At 36.9% G+C, this 22291-nt stretch overlaps 1 protein-coding gene across 1 annotated transcript in view; it reads left to right on the forward strand.

Moving 5' to 3' along the window:
- The window catches only part of LOC140160742 (heat shock protein 75 kDa, mitochondrial-like), a 34195-nt gene that overhangs the window by 4404 nt on the left and 7500 nt on the right, over nucleotides 1-22291 (forward strand). The window contains exons 3-14 of the mRNA XM_072184042.1: nucleotides 441-523; nucleotides 1173-1319; nucleotides 2952-3023; nucleotides 3365-3534; nucleotides 5639-5748; nucleotides 6968-7041; nucleotides 7509-7788; nucleotides 9257-9326; nucleotides 10289-10436; nucleotides 11530-11657; nucleotides 13717-13904; nucleotides 18561-18646. Of these exons, the coding sequence (XP_072040143.1) occupies nucleotides 441-523; nucleotides 1173-1319; nucleotides 2952-3023; nucleotides 3365-3534; nucleotides 5639-5748; nucleotides 6968-7041; nucleotides 7509-7788; nucleotides 9257-9326; nucleotides 10289-10436; nucleotides 11530-11657; nucleotides 13717-13904; nucleotides 18561-18646 (1556 nt within the window). The remainder of the gene's footprint in view (nucleotides 1-440; nucleotides 524-1172; nucleotides 1320-2951; nucleotides 3024-3364; nucleotides 3535-5638; nucleotides 5749-6967; nucleotides 7042-7508; nucleotides 7789-9256; nucleotides 9327-10288; nucleotides 10437-11529; nucleotides 11658-13716; nucleotides 13905-18560; nucleotides 18647-22291) is intronic.

Below are 22291 nucleotides of genomic sequence, written 5' to 3' on the forward strand. Positions count from 1 at the left end.
TTCATCAGGTTTGCAGAAATTCAGAATACAAAGTTCGTTTTTCAAAACCAATAAAATACTGTTTTTCACTGACCTGACAGTTTCGAGTGTCTTGGGCAACACTCTTCTTCAGAGTGATCTATGTCCACACACCTCCGGCGAATTTTGGCCTGTAGAGGGCGCACTGCTCGCGGAGATGATTGGGTCATAGATGTGACTTAGAAAAAAATAATAATTCTTGGTTTATATTAATGTTCCTTGATATTTGATTGTTGACTGCTGCTCCTTGGTTGATATGTTTTTCGGTACCATAAATTTACTGTGAGTGATTGAGTGAATGACCATATGACTGACTAAATGAATGAGTGATTGAGTGACTGACTTACAGATGAATTAATTGATCAAATGATTATTTATACTAGTGCAAAGCTTTATTTTTTCATGTTCCTTCCTTATTTTAGGTGCAGCAGAGCAGCATGACTTTCAAGCCGAGACAAGAATGCTTTTGGACATTGTCGCCAAGTCTCTGTATTCAGAAAATGAGGTACTGTACAATACTCTCAATCACTAAAGCCACCTTAATTAAAAGCCGAGTCTCAAAGCTTGTGAGAAACTGAAAACCTAATGCGGAATGCATTTTTTTTTACATTTTTTTTAATGTGTCAGCACATGCTTTGGGACAAGCATTTTGTTCAAAAAGTATCCTATGCTTGTTACAAATGTTGGAATAGTAGACAAATAAAGTATCTCTACAAAATAATTCTTTGCTGTGTTGAAAGCTAAAAGTTTGTTGAAAACTTGAAATCAAATAGGAATTTTGAATCTTATTTTTGGCCTAAGTTTTTGTTAAATAAAACAAAGATAAAAAATACAAATTTCTCGGTTTTCAAAGAGGATAACACGGACGATTTTTTTAAGGTGATCGGCATATTTGAGGCTCAAGTTTTAAGGTAGCCTATAAAGCCTACAGGGAGCTCTGAGAGCACCAAAAAGGTGCAGAGCTCCTAACTCAGAAGATCTCTTATACGAAAAAAGTATTCTCAGCGTGGGAGGAATTTAATCTGGGACCTTAGTACTGAGAGAGGACTGTATCATCTACCACACCAACATGACCCCCCGTTGAAATATTGTATTATCACAAGTCAGATTGATATGGCTGTTCCCTCTTCCCCCTGTTTCACTCATTTTGACAGGTTTTTGTACGGGAGTTGATCTCTAATGCAAGTGATGCATTGGAGAAGCTACGCTACTTGCTGCTCACAGACCAGACGATTGCCCAGGATACAGCATTAGAGATTCACTTAGCTACCAACACAGAAGCAGGAACATTTACCATACAGGTGAGAGTTGGCATGTTTGTACTTGGTCAACTTGCAAATGTTATTTTACACTTTGCCTTCATTTGATCTTAAGACTCATTTACAATGGTAAAGGCTGCATAACATATGTTTGAATCTCTGTCATGCTTGCATATTGCACATTTTGACAAGGCACTTTACCTCACATGCCTTACTCAACCTTGGGGTAATAGAGGCCCTAATTAAGCATCAACTTCAAACTAAGGATTTGAACTAGCATCCCCACCGTAATGCAGTCTACTCAATACTGTTGGAATCTGCCTATGGTGCATGGTAAAATAACTGGTGTGTGTGTGAGAGAGATTGGTATGCTCCTATTGAAAAGAGTTGACAAATCAGCCATTGTTGCTAACTACGTCACAAGCAGGGTCTCTATAATTGCATTCCTTGTGCTGAGATGACTCGCACCACAGTATTGACCCTTGATGAAGTAACATGACTGATTTGCCCGGGGGTGCCACTCATATACCATTGCATGTTGTCATCACTGACCAGACACTTTTATTTTTCACCCAAAACACTGACATGCCCAAGGGCTGAAAGGTAACCCTTACCACTGACCTGCTATGAAAAAAGGATACCCAAATCACTGACCACAGCCATGGTGCAAACAAAGGTACCCATATCACTGACCTTACATGTCCCAATGACCCTTTTCACTGACGAAGGTAGAAAGCAATATTTACCTAGTGTATTTCCAATCCCTTTACATACAATTTCTGTTATAATATGAAATAGCCTGGAATATCATCCTTAACACAAAATTGTGGTCATACACAACAAACAAGCTGCAATCATTTCATTGGTATCCAATTAGTACAAGTACATCCTGGGAAGATCATACACCAACAGGTTATTTGTAGTGGAAAAGTTTTATTTCCTATTCTTGGCAATAAATACATGAACCATATTAAATTCACAATACTTTTGCATGATGTATCTGAAATATAAAGCACTTTTTTTTCCCGTTTAACTTCGGTTTTGGGCGGGTGACAAACAGCGATGGCAAATGTCACTTCACGATTTCCAAAAGGCATGGTTCCTGTCATATCTGGTTCAGCAGTCAAACGTATGTCGTAATCCATTCCGATTACACAGTATCTGTACCTTGTACAAAATTCATAGTCTCTACGCCCGTCTCTACGCAGCCCGCTTGGCAGCATGCACAAACATCACCAAGTTTTAATCATGGTACAAGACCGGGCACAAGACTAATATATTACACTTACAGACCCGAAGTAAGAAGTTGTTTACAATCAGGAGCGAAAACAGCGGCTGACGTCAAATGCTGGACTTTGATTTTCATGAACCCAAAACGCCGACATATCTATTGTAAAAAGGTACCCTTTTTCCAGAAAACACCAAAATTGAGACCCTTTTAGCGTCCCGCGGGACGTGGCCTATGCTTAAAAGATACCCTTTTACCGCATGAAATTTTGGTCGGTGATGACTTCATTGACGGTTCAACTGGCACCCCCGGGCTGATTTGTCTTAATGAGAACATAATAGATTGCTTAAAGTAAAGACTAGTGAAGCACTGTCAACATTGTTTTCATTTATTTGTATGTCTGCATAAGCTGCAACTCTGAAAGCTGCAACATTTTTCTTTTTCAGGATACTGGTCTTGGTATGTCATCAGAAGAAATGATTGATAATCTGGGTACCATTGCTAGATCAGGGTCAAAGGTCAGTACACAGTGCAGTGAATACAGTTGATCATTTATGCCTATGTAAAGATCGCTTGTTTTGCAACTTAATTTCTCAATTTTGTTTTAAATTTTGTTAAATTTAAATACACAATTATTATATGATGTAACAAACTTATAAGGTTTGTTTCATCAGTATAGTAATAATACTCCATAGAATAAAATCCCAATTTCTCTATAGAGAGGAATAATATAGCTCAATAGTTTAATTTCACTTCATCAATATAGCTACATGTTTTTTCCCTATGTGAACCATCAATTCTTTAAAAAGTCTCACTAATATAAACTTGGTATATGTAATTTTATCTATACAACTTACAGGCTTTCTTACAAGAGCTTCAGAAAGGTGGTTCACCTGATGAGTCAGCAAGCAACATCATCGGTCAGTTTGGAGTTGGTTTTTACTCGGCTTTCATGGTTGGAGACAAAGTTGAAGTATACAGCAAATCTTATAAAGACGGTGCTAAAGGATTTTGCTGGAAGTCAGATGGGTAGGTATTGTATAAGAGGATATATGGAAAGTGAGAGCCGTGGTACATGAAGAGTTTGATTAGGCAAGAATAGGAATCAAGTGACTGGATTTAAATTTTTGGCCCCCCACATATATGTGGGGCTTATGTTATCATCCAGATGGTTGTTTGTTCCCCTGTTTGTTTGTTTCTTTGTCTGGGCGGAAGCAAATTCATTAATCCACTCTCCAGCTTAAACGCTATCACCGATCAACTTCATTATTATGTTTTCCGGGTTATTAGGAGTTAAGAAAACCTAATAATGATAATATTGGATGTCTTATTTCGCATGATACCATAACATATCGGACTCGTCATACAAATATCGCACTCGCCGTTGGCTCGTCCGATATTTATATGACTCATCCGATATGTTATGGTATCATGCTCAGCCATCCAATATTATATCAAACTTGGTACGGAGATAGGGTATGGTGGCCTCATGTGCTGTATAGTTTTGTGTTGCATTATTTGCATATATATGAATATTAATGAGCTCATTAGCATATTTTGCCTACATTGTCATTAATCCACTCTGCAGCACAAACGCAATCACCGATCAATTTCATATCATTATTATGTCTTCAGAATCTTGCATCCTATACTTTGTACATAACCTGGTTGTCCGATAAATTTGTGTATCGGCTGTCCAATAAATTTGTGTATCGGTCTGTAACCTCTTCATAGAGTGCATAGTTCATATACTTTATGTACAAAAGTCACCATGTATGTCTCTTTTGGTGTGATTTTTTTGCCATACCATGACCACATTTTTGACCCAAAATCACATTTTTGACCCAAAATCACATTTTTGACCCAAAATCACATTTTTGACCCAAAATCATATTTTTGACCAAAAATCATATTTTTGACCAGAAATCACATTTTGACCAGAAACTGCATTTTTGACCAAAAATCACACTTTTGACCAAAAATCATATTTTTTACCCAAAATCACATTTTGAGCAGAAATCACAATTTTAAGCAAAGTCATGTTTTTGCCAAAAAATGTTTTCTACTAAAAATCATGTTTTTTTTTACTAAAAATCGTGTTTTTAACCAAAAAAGATTCTGAAGACATAATAATGATAAAATTGGACGGATACTTTCGCATGATACCTGAATTTGTCGATCTCGCTAGAGTTTTCAAATATCACGCTCGACTTTGTCTCGCATGATATTTGAAAACTCTAGCTCGACCGATAAATTCAGGTATCATGCTCAATCCGTCCAATTTTATAACAAACTTGGTACGGTGATAGGATATGGTGGCCTGATGTGCTGAATAGTTTTGTGTCATTTTATTTGCATATTTATGAATATTAATGAGGTCATTTGCACATTTTGCCTTCATTTCCATTAATCCACTCTCCAGCTTAAACGCAATTACTGATCAACTTCAAACTTGGTATTGTGATAGTATATGGTGGCCTCATGTGGTGTATAGTTTTGTGGGGACCACCTTAATTACTAACCGCGTAATTCTAGTTAAAGAATATAACATAAAACTTTTAATCAACATTTAATCAACAAATGACTAATTGACTTGCTTCACATGTGACCCAACACAAGTAAATGAGGCTCATTGAGGGAAGTGTCACAGCTGTTGAAATGTTCAGATTATGTAATTCAGATTAATTAATGAACATTTTGATACCAAGCTCAACATCGTACAGCATTCTTATCGAAAGTAATGAATGATAAAAAATCCTTTTGTCTGACAACATCAAAAACAAGTGATCAAATTAGTTCCTAGTTGGTTAAGAAATCAATAGAAAGAATAGAACAAAACCTCATAACCTTATTTTCTTTAACACTTTTATCAAAGTTGGTCTTGTACTGATAATATATGTATCTAAGGTCATCTACGTGCATTTTTGGAAGTTTGACCTTTTTTGACCTTGTTCCACATTATTTTGTGCTCATAAATCAAAATGGAGTTTGCTGCGATGTGCCTCATTTAGTGGCATTGGATTGTATTATGTTGATTGTAGATTTTGTTTGGTAGGTATTAAGAAAAAATGTCCTGATGCAAGATACCACAGAGTGAAGACATGCATTGATGTTGTTTTTCTTGTCACCCTAGATCTGGTAAATATGACATCAGTGAGGCTGAAGGGGTACAGGTTGGTACCAAGATTGTCATCCATCTCAAGAAAGACTGTTGGAGATTTGCTATGGAACAAGATGTTAAAGGTATGGATAGGGTGAACTCCACATGTGTTGATATTTGTTGTGCCTAAAATAAGGCTCAATTAATAGGCAAGTAATAAAGTTTAAAACTGTGTTTTCCAGCCATGTTATTTGATTTAATGATCAAGGGGTTTGGGGTCAAACGCCCAGAATTTAAGCTTCGGGTGGCGGCTACCTGAGTGCAAGTTTGGATCACATGTTGGTTTATCTAAAATGAGATTTCTCTGCGCCTTTGGTCGTTGTTTCGCCTAAGTCTTGGGTTGGGTAGTTCGCTCGATTAGAGAATCTCCTATTTTTTATTTGGCTATAGTACGGCTGAGAGTGTAGGTACTTGGTGCGGGTCTTAAACAAAAGTCAATAAATGGTTGTTGTGTCTGATTGCCAACATGCATGCATATTTTTGCATCCAAGTGCTTTCTAAATTTCTCTGTCTTGGGTAATCTAAGAACATTTTAAAATTAATTAAAATAATTTTGTCATTTTGGGAGCGAGCAAACAGGTGTTTACAAAACCATGCAAATAGCAAACATGGAAACAATCGTGTGATGCCAAAATCAGACATTGAAACTGATGTTAAGAGAGATCAAGACAACAAGGATGCTAATTCTTGTGCTAGATGTATGGATATATTGTTGCATAATAATACGCTTTGTCAAAAGTTTATGACATTTATGTCTTAAACAAGCATCGTGTAACTTGTGCCATAAAGTTTTCTTTTGTAATACATTCTAATTTCATATAAAAAACCTGAAAGATAAGTTTTGATGACTGAATAAGATCCAGTATCTTACCATACATGTATTTGGCACTATAATATTTTTCACCCTGATGTGGCAGTGACGTCAAACGTTGAGGCAGCTGTTTCGTGTGCGCATCTATGTGACATCTTAAAGCACGTATGTGCGTACGCCAGCGCTTTGAGCATCTGTTAGCTACTTGAAGCTGCGCCCAATGAAATGGGCACTGATGTCACTGCCACATTAGGGTGAAAAATGGTATAGATACTTTTCCAGTGTCATCATTATATACAGATAATCAATACATATAGGACCAATTTAGATGAAACAGTGCATGTGAAAGTAAGCGTTGCTTCATGCAGCATTGAGGATCACATACCTCGGTACAATATTTTACTATTAGCGTGAATGTTGATTAATGTGACAAATATCATGACATTTGGGAAGAAGCCAATAGCATCTAATTTTATCTTCATCTTTTTCAGAAATCGTCAACAAACATAGCAACTTTGTAGGGGTTCCTATATTCTTAAATGGCAAAAGGTTGAATACTGCAAACGTAAGTAGAAAAAACATGGCAAATTTCTCTATTATAGATGACAGCCTTCAAAAACTAAAAAATACCCTAAATGTTTTATGTTAGAGAAAGTTAAAGAACTTGCAGATTACTAACAATTTTCATTAAATATGCAAGGTTTGCTTGTCAAAATCAAGTGATTATTTTACTTTATAAGTGATAATGTTTGTGAGTGTTTTATACACGAATAGAGTAAGGTTGTGACTTTTTAAATTAATTTAAATTATTTGAATTTTAAATTCTTAAAAGAACTTGTGAATATGAACTTTTTTCAATAAGAATAACATTGTTAATGGCTCCCTTTGTCGGAAATCACAAACATTTATGTATATGAAAATAACCATTTATACAGTACTTGATAATGATTTATTTCATCATTCATCAGTAGACTTCACCTGATCTATTTTATTACCGTAATATAAGCCTTAAACTTTCTTGTACATTTCCAGGCATTATGGACAGTAGATTCAAAGAGTGTTACGGATCAGCAGCATGAAGAATTCTACCAGTTTCTCTCGCACAATTCGTACGACAAACCACGCTACGTCTTGAACTATCAGACCGATGCACCCGTCAACATTCGCAGTTTATTTTACATCCCGAGTCGTGCCCCAGCAATGTGGGAGTTTAGTCAGGAGCATGGTAGTGGGGTAGCCCTTTACAGCAGGAGAGTGATGATACAACAGAAAGCAAACAAAATCTTGCCTAAATGGTTGAGATTTGTTGTTGGTAAGAAAATATAATTTTGGTTGTGGTGTACTTATCATTCCTTACCACTGAGACAAAGTGTTCATTGATACATCAGAATATTGTACAAGTATCTCAAATTTGGGCATTCTGGTCATGTGCCTATTTACTTGTGTTGGGTCACAAAATGGTGGATACAGGAATGAGCAACAAAGTACAGGCCTGAATGTCATTTTCAATGAAGTATTAAATATATGAACAATAATAGGATATAAATAAAGAGAGAGTTTTAAATGTGAGTTAATGGGGCATATTGGAATGTCATCATTCCCTGGGTAAGAAAGTGCCCATGGTCATGATGGTGCTAGCAGCAGACCAACAATAGACATATCCACAACATCACGCTGTGCGTTTAGTGGCATCCTCATCCACTGCTTCTCATAATAATAAATAATAAAATGACAATTATTAAGCGCCTTATCAAACAGGTCAAAGCGCTCATACTTTTGTCGTATTATTTAAAACGTTCCGCACTATTCTGTCAAAAGAAATTATTATTCTGTATTATGTTTACATGTATAATTGAATGGATGAAATAAAACTGAAACTGAAACTGATATCTCTTAGCACCTCAGATCCAGGCCAGACCACCCTGAGGGGCAGGAGTGTGACTTGGTCTATATAGCTCATGGTCAGGGCTAGTAGTAATGGTAGTAGGCAACATTATATTACTTGACCTTTACAAGGACACATGTACAGTGTTTCATAGTATAGTGCTAGCACACATGAACTGAGAGGAGATTTTGGCAATAATTTGTTCATTTTCTTGACAAAAATCATTAATATACATGCAATTATAAAAAAAAATCAGAAAGTATAAATCTTTTCCCCCCTGGGTAGGTATATTAAAACACACAGTTATCTCAATATATCTGTATACCAGACATGTATACAAAATATGACCTTCTTTGAGGACATTTTCCAGGGCATGAATGAGACAGCCTCTGGGCTTGGTCAGTCCAGGGGTCAGTGTTGACCAGCTCCAACTATGTAACCTGTCAATCTTAATTATGTCATGGCCCCGAAGAAACCCCAAATAGTATGTTTTAGACCACAACTTTGCACATCTGGCGTTCCAATATGCTCCTTTAGGATGGCAATTTTCCAATTAATTAAATGTTTGTATAAGCGACAAATCATTGAGAAGAAGGCTGGAAAAAATGTGTATTTCTCAGGAATCTAGTCTCAAAATTGTCCTCCAAGAAGACAGGATATCCCTTCAATTTGTTATATATTTCGTTATTTTCAAACTAAAAATTGTCTTCCGAACACCAAATTTCCTGGGTTCCCAAATTCCTACATTTTCCAATCCTGAGAACATCGCCTTGAACACATAAAATCATTTAATTGCAGTGAAGAATCAATCATCACAACATTTTATTTGGACTATTTACTGGTCCTTATTTGGATTTGAATATATCATAACCTAGTGATATTTGTTTCCCTGTAGGTGTTGTTGATAGTGAAGATATTCCTCTGAATTTGAGCAGAGAACTCTTACAAGACAGTGCTCTAATAAGGTGAGTTTATAAACATCAGTATGAAACACTTCTTTACAGTTAACTGTAATAAATGTTGTTGAATTATATAGCACCTTTTCCGATTTGTTCAAAGCGATTTACATTTATTCTGCTGCCACTAGGATATATTGTACTGGCTGACAACAACAACAACGTTGACAGTATTATGACTACCCTAACAGCTTCCCATATACATCTGGGTGGAGTGGAAGAAGCGAGATAAAGTGTTTTGCATAAGGACACAACACGTTGGCCCACAACATTTCGATCATGAGTCAAAGACACTGCCCGTTCGGCCACCAGTGCTCACATCAGTGGAAATGTGTGTGTTCCAAGCAAAATAAAAGTGTCTTGTCCAAGTACACAACATGTTGGCCCTGACGGGGCTCAAACCCACAACCTTACGATGACATGTCAAGCGCACTGTCCATAGGCCACCAGTGTTCCCATTAGTGGAAATGTATGTGACTGTGTGTTCCAAGCAGCTGCCATGAAAATAACAATGTGTGAATATATCTTTTGTGTGTATTTATGTCAATGTAAGAAATCATAGGTTCATGAAATTAAAAACAATTGAAACAGTTCAAATAGGACAGGGACAGGGCAGACAAGAAAAGACAAGAGTAATTGAATGACTAAAGTAAATAAGTTCTTTATGGAGAAACAACAGTCAAGCAATAAACAAATCAGATGATGCAATTGAAGTGATAGCATGTACAGGTGAATGAGCAAGGCTACAGATAAATAGGGCCTACAGATGACGGATGAATAGACATGCTTGTGTAGATATGCATGGATACGCATTGTTCTTTGATATCCTTGTTTTAGATACCCTATGCATGGTAGGTACGTAGAGTGCCTGATGCTCGTTGGTCACGCATAGCATGATACCCTGTGGTCAAAACAGTGGCATACCCCCCCCCATCAAAACTTAACTCATATTTTTGTGTTTGTCTTTGCAGAAAACTAAGTACTGTCATCACAAGCCGGCTTGTGCGGTTCTTCACGGATCAGATGAAGAAAGACAAAGACAAGTACAACAAATTCTTTTCAGAGTATGGTGTATTCTTGAGAGAGGGCATTGTGGCTTCCCCCGAACAATCAGAAAAGGTAATGCTAGCAAGGAGTGGGTCCAGGTTTTTAAAAACGGGAGGAGGACGCTCATGAATTCCACTTAGATTTGCCCTTGATGCTAGCACCACTCAAACAAAAAACCTGGGGAGAAATGTGAATAGTGTAAAGTAACTTGCAATTGTTTAACTCAAAATTAAAATAGGCAAGAATCCAGATTGATTCTTTCAAGGTACAAACATCTAACCCTGACAAACAGAAACAAATACATGTAGTTTGTACCTTGTCACAGTCACCTCATGCGTGTACATGTACCACCTTTGATCGTGTATGTTAACTTGCAGTCAAGTTAGCTCAATCGATAAGGCGTTCGACTATGGTGCAAGAGGTTGCGGGTTCGAACCCTGGTGGTGCCTAGCATGCTCTCGTGGAAAAATTGAGTTAGCTTGAAATTCCCCTGGACAAGGAACTCACTGCTAATTTGTCTCGTTGTAACCTGTTACCCGTACAAAACTCAGGGAGCTGATCCTAGTTGCGATGGTTATTTGTGGTATGTCTAGGATGTGTGCTCTTGAAGCAGCAATGTCCCTGAATTGTTGTTTAATGGTTTATGGAATGATGTGGGGCCATAGTGGTCAGCAACAACCTGTAAAGTGTGCTGAGGCTTGTGGATCAACGTCAAGGCGTTGTGCCTGTGCGTAGCGCACTATAAATCACTGCGCTTTAAAAAAATTTTTTATGTAAACATGTCAGTTCTTTGATTCAACACGGGTGATTTAATGCTACTCGCACTTGAGCACGCGCTGACGTCACTGTCTCAAGAAAGCCAAATAGACTATATATTGAAGCTTTGCATGGTTTTTTTTTCATGTTATACTACTGTCTGTGTTCTTAAACACAGTGATATTGGTCGGATATGACGGCATAAAGATGGTCAATTTGCTGCCATATTGAACTTATGGCTTACCAAGCAGGGTTTACGTGGCTGCAGGATTCACTGGTTATTTATTTATAACTAATCCAAGAATGCCTTATTATAAATAGTTTTGCCTTATTATAAATAGTTTGTGATCAATATGTTCAATATGGGAAAGATAATACATTTGCAATTGAATATGTTTGTATTGAACAGGAGGACATAGCCAAGCTGTTGAGATATGAGTCGTCAGCCCTTCCAGCGGGAGAGCTAACAAGCTTGACAGAATATTCATCTCGCATGAAACCAGGACAGAGGAATATATACTACATCCATGCGCCAAAGTATGAATGCAATTATATTTATTATATTTACTAGGCCTGGCATTTTCTGGTAATTTTGTGCCCGGGTACCCGGCGCATTTTTTTTAAAAAGTTATTTATTTTTTTGGTTTTGTAGTGTCTCTGGACCTAGACCTAAATGCTAGGATCATTCATGGTTGACCTAAAAAAAAGAATTTGGTACCGGGCAGGGTATTTCCTGCCGGGTAATGTAATCTCGGGCGGGTACCCATGAGCCCGCCGAGAATGCCAGCCTTAATATTTACTTTAGGGTCTAATCATTTATGTCATGTATTTTTTTTAAAAAGGCTATTGGGATTTGATCTGATGTTAAAGAGTTTCGATATGGTTCATGTGGACTCTGGTAAAGTTATTGAGATTTTAAAAATGTACAAAAATCATGGATAGTCATGGAATTTTGATTTTGATAATGGACATTTCAGAGAATGGTCAGAAGTCATGGAAGTGTGATTATGGCCATGTAATTTTATAAACATAAGTCATGTGCAGTGGGTGGAATTCTTTTCAAAGCAAAAGTGAAAATATACATTTTCACATACGTTGCCAACAACTAATGAAATAAAAGTGGTGCAGTACTGTGAGAACATCTGCCGAGATATTGCTTTATAATTTGATTCACCTCAAGTTTGGTAGTGACGTCAATGCTTTTGCAAGTCGCACCTGAATGCGGGCGTGTACATCAATATGCACGTACGTCACTACTGAACTTGAGGTGAACCAGATTATAGATATTTGGCTGTTATGCTAGTTGATGAAACATCTTCTCTATAAGCCAAATGATTATTGCCTGCACCATTTTCGTTGTAAATAAATAATTTAAGAAGGAATATGTAACAAATATATGACATAGATTTAGACTGAACATTTATTTTGATGGCTTACCATGCCTTATCCAAGAAGTCAATTCAAATGGAACATTTTGAGTTTTAAAAACTTTGCACAAACATCGTTTTATGGTGACACTACTTCCAGATTTCAAATCATCAGTTGAAAGAAATATTTTTCTGGCATGTTACATGTATCATATGTGACGTGTCATGTCAAAAGCAGACACTTTTGGGCAGGTTATCAATTTTGAGGTTTTTACATATATCTTAAATATAGAGATATTTTGCTCCACAACACCGTTTTCCCCAATGAAATCGGACATTCCTAAGCGAAGATATTGAGTTTGTAAGTTATGGTATTAAAAAATTGGAAATTGAGATATCAGCCTTTAAAAATATTATTGACAATGTTGAGAGTAGGAATTACCTTGAAAATGTCTCAAAAATACAAGATGCCAGTTATATTCGGTCTGAAACTATCAGACAATATTTTTAACATTAATAACATCACAAATTTGCAACAAACCCAAATTGTGAAAAAAATCACCCTGGGCAGATTTTTGGCTATTTCTCCATTTACGATCCTGCCCAAAAGTGTCTGCTTTTGACATGACACGTCACATATTGTAATTTATTGCCTTCCAAGTGCCTCCTCTCCTATTTGGGATTATAATTGTATTTATAGCTTTGGTTGATGTTGTAGCTATATACTTTAGACTCTAGTATCAGAATGATCAACACAGTATTCACACAGTCCAAGTCCTATCATTATTATGTTTTGATGGATCCAAGTTGTGATAATATTGGATCCAAAACATAATAATGATAAAATTGATGCTTTACGCCCAATATTTATTGGTCTCGCTATGAGTTGTAAAATATTTGACTCGACTACGTCTCGTCCAATATTTTAAAACTCATAGCTCGACCAATAAATATGGACTCAACCGATCCAATTTTATATCACAGATCAACATATCTTCAAGCTTTTGTAGTTTGTAAGAGCCGATGAGAAATGATTAGATCGTACAATTTTCACAAAACTTGCTGTTTTGTTGAAATGAACATGTTGTTGCAACTTTCAATTGGTAGGTTGTGTTAAATTAGGAATGTACTACAAAGTAGAAATGAGGTCATTCTTAAAAATAAAATTTCAATCTCAAAAATCTGTGACTGTCCCTTTAAGCTTGAACACCTGTTATCTCCTCTTATAGCCGTCATCTTGCAGAGGTGTCACCATACTTTGAGGCATTCAAGGCAAAAGATCGTGAGGTCCTCTTCTGCTATGATGAGTACGATGAACTGACCATGCTGCAGCTACGAGAATGGGACAGAAAGCTGATGAGGTCGGTCGAGACAGAGATGGTGCAAGGGGAAGAGGCTAGCACAGAGCCAGAAACAGGTATGACTTGAAAGATGGGCGATTTGGTCTTGACCAATGCTGGGAATTATTGTTTGCAAGCCAAAAAATAATACTCCAATTCAATTGCTTGTCGCTAGTAACTAAATGCAACAGCACTACTCACTCAACATAAAACAATAATAGGAATTAAAAGGGTCATGAAACAAAATGGATCAAAAAGGTTACAAAACAAAACTAGGGTGGTAAAAGTAATATAAACCCCAAAAGATTATATCCAAACAGTAATGCAGACATGCCAACTAGTATTAGTACGGTAAAATGTGAAAAATACGGTAGTACGGTCACCCCAAAAAAATACGGAATTCCAGAATTTTGACCAAAATAATAATATGTTGTATCTTAAAAATATACAAGGCTGCAAGATTAGACTACGGACTGAATTACTGGTATCATTTGACCACTTTCTTGGTCTGTTAAGGGCTGGGGTATGAACGTTTGGAGAGTATTTATTGTGGGACATTAGAGCACATCAGACATATCGAATTGCATTCTGAATACGAAGAATGTCCTTCTGATATCAAATAATTTTGATTTTTGAAATTGCAATGAATAATACACATTTTATGGCAAATCATTAAAAATTGATATTTTTGATATTTAACAGTACTGAAGTAAACTTTATAAATCTGATGATTTATACTTAAAGTGTATGTAGGTGGGATGAAAAGCCGATGATCAATTGAAAAATGTGACCTTTCGTATTGAAGATATGGATTTTTTCCCCCAAAACACAAAAAAAAATTTTCCTCCCAGCTACATACACTTTCAGAATATATCATTAGATTTATAAAATTTACCGAGGACTGTTATATATCAAAAATTTGAAAAATATCAATTTTTGATAATTTGTCATAAAATTTGTATTATATCGTGATTTTCAAAAAATGAAAATTATTTGATATCAGATATACATGCTTCGTATTCAGAATACAATTCGACACGTCTGAGGTGCTCTCATGTCCCCTAAAAAATACTGTCGAAACGCTCATTCCAGATCCCTTAAAGTGGTTGCCTACATCGTTTTTCTCTCGCCTTTCGATGACGCATGCACTTTAAAAAATTATTATTTAATAGGCCTACAAGATGCTTTCCGAAATAATTTTCTTCTAACTTGCAGATTTTACATGCACATTAATATTTTTTATTAACTATCTGACTGCTACACATATGTCGTCTTCTGAAGGTATTTAGTTAACTACATGTATTTAGCTCTATTGGTGCAAAGTAATAGGCCTACAGGATGATTTCTGACATTGTTTTCGTTCCGACTTTCGGATCATGCATGCACATTAAATTCTTTTATCTATATAAATAAAAGGAAGGTTGCCCATCTTGTGCGCGAGTGTTCTCCGAATTGCCTAGACTTTCGGCTTTGATTTAGTGGTATATTTATCGGTACATATTGCCATTTTTCCATCGGACATTCGTTTTGCAGAAATTGATGGTAACTAAGAGAATAACATAAAAAACTGTCGTGTTGCTATGCAAAATCGATCGCAGTGGCATTGTGGGTAATAAGGACAGTGTGAACCGCGTAATAATATTTCCATTACAATATTTCCATTAAAAAACCATACGCAGAGCAACATTGCCCCGTTTTCTGCCAACTGCGAGTTGGCCAAGAAATGATTCAGGCTATCTAGATGCACAACAGCGCATAATTTAATAATGATCTTACGAGCTTTTCGTCCCTACGCAGAGCTACGCGCCCCATTTTCCGCCACTGCATCGAGGTTGGCAGCCAAGAAATTAAGGCTACGACGCGTGAATCAGGTCTTTGCGTCATCACTTAGGAAACAGACTGGTAGTCTAGAGTGGTGATAGTGCCTGCGTGGAGACCCGGGGTGCAGACAGTCGGTGTACAATTTCATTATTTATTCTAGGCCTATGAATCGTCGAGATTGAGGAATATATAGGCCTACGGGAAATTCATTGCACTTTATTTGGTTGAAAACGGTCAACAAATATGGTTAAAACCGGGTTTTTTTCCCCGGGCTTTTTTATTGTCAAAACTCAGTGGTAGCGCGTATCGTAACTAACTGGCAGCGCGTTGGTGTTAGATAGTGCGTTGGCGTACAAGGGATGTGACTCGCACGCACAGGGCGCATATGCATCGGCCAACTTTCCGTGCCAGAGAAATAGAAAAGAAAAGAAAGTAGGACAAAACTGAAAAGATAGGCCTACTATGGATAGGTTATGGGTACAGGGTTGTGGATTAGAGTAAATAAATAAATAAGTCATGAAAAAAGGAAGCTAAAATAATGAGAACATAATTAAATGCAAACGGAAATCACACGCTAAGCAGGAAATATGAAAAATGGGCACAAAATAACTATGTTTAAAAAAAGCCAAAGCTAAAAGGACAAACGTAAGAAAGGGTAGATTTATAAAATATCAAATAATAATAAAAAATGGAGAATAACATATATTTATTGGAACAAAATAGATCTATGTAGAAGAAACTGAAAAGAAAGAAAGAATAAAATGAATAAAAAAGAAAAGAAAAAGAAGACAAAAAAGATACGGGTTATGGATACAGTAACTAAATGAAACGGGAGCAAAATAAAGAAGGAAAGAAAGAAACTAATCAGGAAACGTAAGAAAAAAAAGCTAAAATTAGATTAAAATTAATCAGGAAATATAAGAAAAGAGAAGCTAAAATAATGAGAACAGAATTAACATGGAAACGGGAAATCACAAGCTAAGCAGCATATAAAAAAGAAGCTAAAAGGGAAACGTAAGAAAGGACAGATTAAGAAAATAATGGGAATGCGGTTAGGCCTAAATAAATAAATAAATAACATGGAAACGGAAAATCACAAACTAAATAGCAATTTTTTTAAAATGGGAACAAACTAGGCCCATGTAGAAGAAACTGAAAAGAAAGAAAGAAGCTAAATGAATAATTGCCAGAAGGGACAGGTTAAATCCCGGGGGGTGGACACTCAACTTTGGAAGTGACGGTATGTGCCTGTCAATAGGCCCCCTCTTTTGAAGTCGACTATACCCGATGACCCCCTTTTTTTAAAAGCCATACCCGATGACCCCCCTTTTTTTTAGTTGCGGCTACCCAATGACCCCCCTTTTTTTGGTTGCGGCTACCCAATGACCCCTTTTTTCTAGAATAGCATCATCAAAATGCAAGAAAAAATGCGAAACTGTCAAATTTTGCTCCATTTTTTTCAAAATTATGCCGAAATTGTCAAAATTTTGCTCCATTTTTTCAAAATTTTCTACCCGTTGACCCTTTATTTAAAATCTTATACTCGATGACCCCCTTTTTTCAAAATATTGTACCCAATGACCCCCTTTTTTTATTTTGTTTGTACCCAATGACCTTTTTAAAATAACACTTTTTTAAAATAACGCTTTGTACCCGATAGGCCCCCTACTTCGCGACTCCGTTAGGCACATACCCGTCACTTCCAAAGTTGAGTGCCCCCCCCCCCCCCGGGGGTTAAATCAGGTTTAGAAAAATAAAATTTACCTTTTCAATGATTCTACCTTTTCAGTAATTCCTCCTGTTTTAGTGATCGCTCCCATTTACTCATCTAGCGGGTATCCCGCTAGTTTTTAATTAAAATAGACCTACAAGATGATTTCCGAAATAATTTACTTCTGACTTTCAGATGGTTCATGCACATTAATATTTTTTATTAACTATCTGACTGCTACACATGCTATGTCTTCTAAAGGTATTTAGTTAACTATTTTGCTCTATTGGTGCAAAAGAATAAGCCTACAAGATTGTTTCCAACCTCCTTTTACTTCCGACTTTCGCACGATGCATGCACATTAAAGAAATATTTAATAAGCCTACAAGATGGTTTCCGAAATTACAAGTGCTCCCTCGCAATTATGTGTTCCACTTTGGGGGTTTCTGGGGTTGGCAGGTATGAACCGTAAAGATACGGTTTTAGGGTGCAAAATACAGATTTTTGTTCTGAGTATGGAAATCTGGATTTCAAAGTTTGCATGTCTGAGTAATGACTCAAAATTGCCCTAATATGGTAAATTTGCCATTTAGGTTGTCGCTCATGGAGGGCAATTACGGTGCCTCTGGTGTTTTTTCGCCAAGAACGCAAAGCTGAACAAGAATTTGCATCTTAAAGTGTGAGCATTGAATCAAAGTTTGCCTGGCTCACAGCAAGATTATCCAGCGGTACACTATTTGCCCTCCATGCGTGACCCACAGATAAGGCGGAGTAGGTACTCATTGGTTCTACCTCATTGCCCCAAATTCAAATGAGTAATGAAAAGAGCCGATAGTATCATTTTTGGATATTTGCCTCCACCGGGAATTGAACCGGTGACCTTTTGCACCAGAGTCAAAGACCTTAATTGCTATTGTCAAATCAGTGCAAAGTATTGAAAATTGATAGTTTTAGGAAGCAGATAGATTGATTTTCATAGGATAATTAGTGATTTTATCTTGATGTAGTATTAGTAAGCAAAATATATGAAAAAAAAATCTTTAATAAATTAATGTTCTCATTTTTTGCTTGAAATTTCAGATTTTTTTCTGAATTACTCAAATAAAAAACCGAAATGTGTTAAAATTGCTCCCAAAAACTATAAACATGCATCGTGCATGAAAAATAATTAGCTTAATGGAATTACTTTTGTTATGTTTAGTTGAAGGAGGCATGTCTACATCAGAATCAAGTGATGTTATCTCCTACCTGAAGGAAACATTAGGGTCAAAGGTCAGCGATGTCAAGGTAAGCATGTTTTGAAATGCCCCAGTACTGTATACGTTGAAATTTTTGTGGTTTTATTTTCGCGGATTTCGCTGATCAAGAGGCATCCGCGAATATAAAACCCCGCGAAAACATGATAATTAAGCATTTTACTATGTAATTCTATTGAGGAGATATCCACAACCGCGAATTTAACAACCCGTGAAATTGTCAATGATACATGAAACCGTGAAAGTATATTCCCGCGGAAATATTGGTGTATACAGTAATTGGAAGTAACTAGTAATTTTTGAAGCAGCTGCTATCTGTCACAAAGATCCCTTTCAGGATTTCATCATTTCATCAGTTTGCCCATTATTTGGCCCAATGACGTCAAAACTCTTATTTATTGTCATAAGTTGGGAACAGCTCATTAGTTCGACAGGTTAGTCCAAAAAGGTTTAAAATTGGGGTTTCGGGCATTTTAGGTTAAAATTAGGGTTAGGGATAAGGCACAGCGTCATAATCCCTATATCTTTGTGTCAAAAATTGCCGTGATAGTATGGCGAATCCACTCGTACTTCAAAAGCTATGCATGGCGATTTTGTTCGAGATAGGCCGAGCAACTCAGGCTAAGCAAATCAGTCACACTGTATGAGATACCGCAGCATTTCCATTCATACACGTTTATACGATCTGCGCATGCCCAGTACCCCATATGGCGTTGCCATTACAAGAAAATTTGATTTGTTGTCGGGTAAAATGCAGGTTTTGTTTTCAATTAACTCACTGGAATTTCAGTTAACTTAGATACGATTGCTGTTTTCTTTAAACACACATATTTAACTGCATTTTCACCGAAACATTTTTAAATCGTACGATAATAATGTGATATATTCAACTGTTTGAGAATATTATTATTATGAAAAGAACAAGCATAGCCCATTCAACTCAGACCATGGTGCTGTAGCACTGGCTATAGAATATTAAATCACAAGTCTATAATAAAATACTGAACAGTGTGACAACTATACAACTTTCTTCATCTGCATCAATAATAGAATATTGATTTAAATGGAATTGAATACATCTTTACATCTGAGTTTGTACTATATCACTGAGCGATCTAGCGATCAATTTCTAGCCAATCAGATAGGACTCCTTTTCTTGCATTCGGAAAGGCGAGGTATTTTATTGGTGAAATACCAATCGCCCGTCGCTCACCAACGGAGTATTAGGATGTGATTCATTGCAGGGAAAAATATTTATTTAGAGGCTGTCGACACTGTGTAAGGTTAGGGTAAGGTAGGGGTTGGGTCAGGGTTGTTATTAGGGTTACGGCTAGGGTTCGGGTCAGAGTTTTAATTAGGGCCAGGGTCATGTTTAGGGTTAGGATTAAGGTTTGGTTTAGGGTTGGGATAAGGGCTTAGATTAAGGTTAGGGTGAAGTTTAAGGTTAGGATTAGTTTAAGGATTAAGCTTCATAACTACATTATTGGATTTTTGGACAAATAACCCTTAACATGTATATTATATCCAATATTATGTTCTTTATTCCCTCATATTGCTAGGGTTGGGCAAATCACCATAATATTTTTAAAACGAGTTGTTTCTATGGCCAAATGTGATGTAGAATCCAAATATGACAATTATTTTTACGTACAGCGATGTCTGACGTCTCTAAATTGCACAAATTCAAAATGGCCGCCAAAATTACATATTTTGCCACTCATCACACACTTTTTAGCTAGATACCACTTTCAATATGTCAATATGTTTTTGGGGTCAAGAAACCCAAATCTGACCTTTTCAACTTGATTTAACCTACCTAGAACGAGTTAGGTGTGTATTTTGGTAATTTTCTTCTTTTTTTCAAGTAATTGTTACCTTATTTTGCTCAAACTTTGCTCATCTCCTTCGTTATACAACCATAAATCAGACACTTACAATATATATAATCATACTCTGTAGGCCTACCTTTAACATGGAAAGCTATAGTAAGAATTCCAATTGAATGAACGCAGCTTTCAACTGCTGTACTCGATCCAACCGCGATCGTATATCGCGTATTTCAAACTACACCTCGAGCGCACGACCTTGGATACAATGCTACCCAATCATGAGTGTGTTGGCATGGTATAGATTCGCTTCGCGTTACTCACGCACAGTCGCACACGCTGGCGTACATCGCACAGTGTACGCAAATGTTCGTCACGCTATTGAAAGCTGCGTTCATTCAATTGGAATTCCCACTATAAGTGGACATCTACCCTTGTTTACTTGTTTATAGTCTATGCATAGATTGCTATCAACAAGGAGTCTATGTCGTTTGTCAGGTTAGACTCCGGCCTATTGGCATTTCGTAGACTGTTTGAGTTCATTGCTAGTAACTCTAATCATTTTAAACTTGCCATCAACCTTTTCTGGACGCATTTGTCTGTGTCTGATATCATGAGCCACTGTAGCTCTGAGGTAACATATTTCATTTTAGTTCCTTCTCTGTCAGATTTTCTAACAGATTGACCGAGTCAGCTGTCACGGTTCCCTGGTGTTTCTTGCATAGGTCTAAAAGTTTCATTGTTCTGATTGACTTCTTCTTTTTCAATTTTTCCTTCTTGATTTCCACTGTTTGTTCTTCTCCATGTTGCTAAGCTTTGTAATTGTAAATGAAGGATCTTCAAGCAGGTAATGTTTTTGCCTGAGTGAGTAATTTGCACTGGCATTGATCCACCACTAGCTGTATCAATACGAACGTCCAACTTAGCAAATTCTGACTCGCAACCCAAATTGGTCAGAGGAGTATATTTCAATATGGATTCATCAATGGTGCTAGGACCCCGGCTAGGACCTGCTTCATCACTGATTTGAAAGGACATTTCAGAAAGCTGCCTCTCAAGTGTGTCTATCACTTCATCAAGTTACAGCTGCGAAGAGCTTATTCTGACCATCATCAGCTCTAAATGCATCATCTCTTGCTTGCTTTAGTTCAGGTAGCTTATGCTCAAAAAAAGTATTGCACCCCTGCCCAGTTCCGATTATTTTTGTCTGTTTCACTGCTTCTGCCATCAATTCCAAGGAGATCCATCAATGGGAAAATAAATAAGTCACCGAGATGAGAATAAATCCTGGCACATGACAAAAACCAATCATTTTGAATGTATGTGTAGAAACCGCTAGAACCAGCTTGTTTGAATTTATGTCAACCATAGCATCAAAGAAATCTATTATAGACTGCTGACGGCACAAGAATTCTTTGGCAATCTCAGCAATCCTGCTAAATCTGTTGGTTGTGCAGCCTTTAAATCCAGTATGTTCAATGCCTAGAGATTCCATCCATTACGTTTACTCATTTAGAGTGATACAGAGTGGACAGCATGACTGGGAGAAAGTAACTTAGAAATTGCTTTTAGCAGATTAGGGCAAATGTACAAATTCTTGATCCTGGTGAGGTATATATTTTCTCTCCAGCAGTTACATTCAGCAATATCTGTACTCCTATTTTTTGCTCAGCATTTTTGAACACTTTGTAGGACATTAAAAGTTCTATCGACTTCTGGATGACTGACCATGCTGGCGATTGTGCTTCACTCCTGAAGATAAGGTTTTGAAGTTCACTGTTCATGTCATTCTAGGAGCATGAACTTCAAAACCTTATCTTCAGGAGTGAAGCACAATCGCCAGCACAGTC

Source organism: Amphiura filiformis, chromosome 9 (assembly GCF_039555335.1).
Source record: "Amphiura filiformis chromosome 9, Afil_fr2py, whole genome shotgun sequence".
NCBI classification, from domain to species: Eukaryota; Metazoa; Echinodermata; class Ophiuroidea; order Amphilepidida; family Amphiuridae; genus Amphiura; species Amphiura filiformis.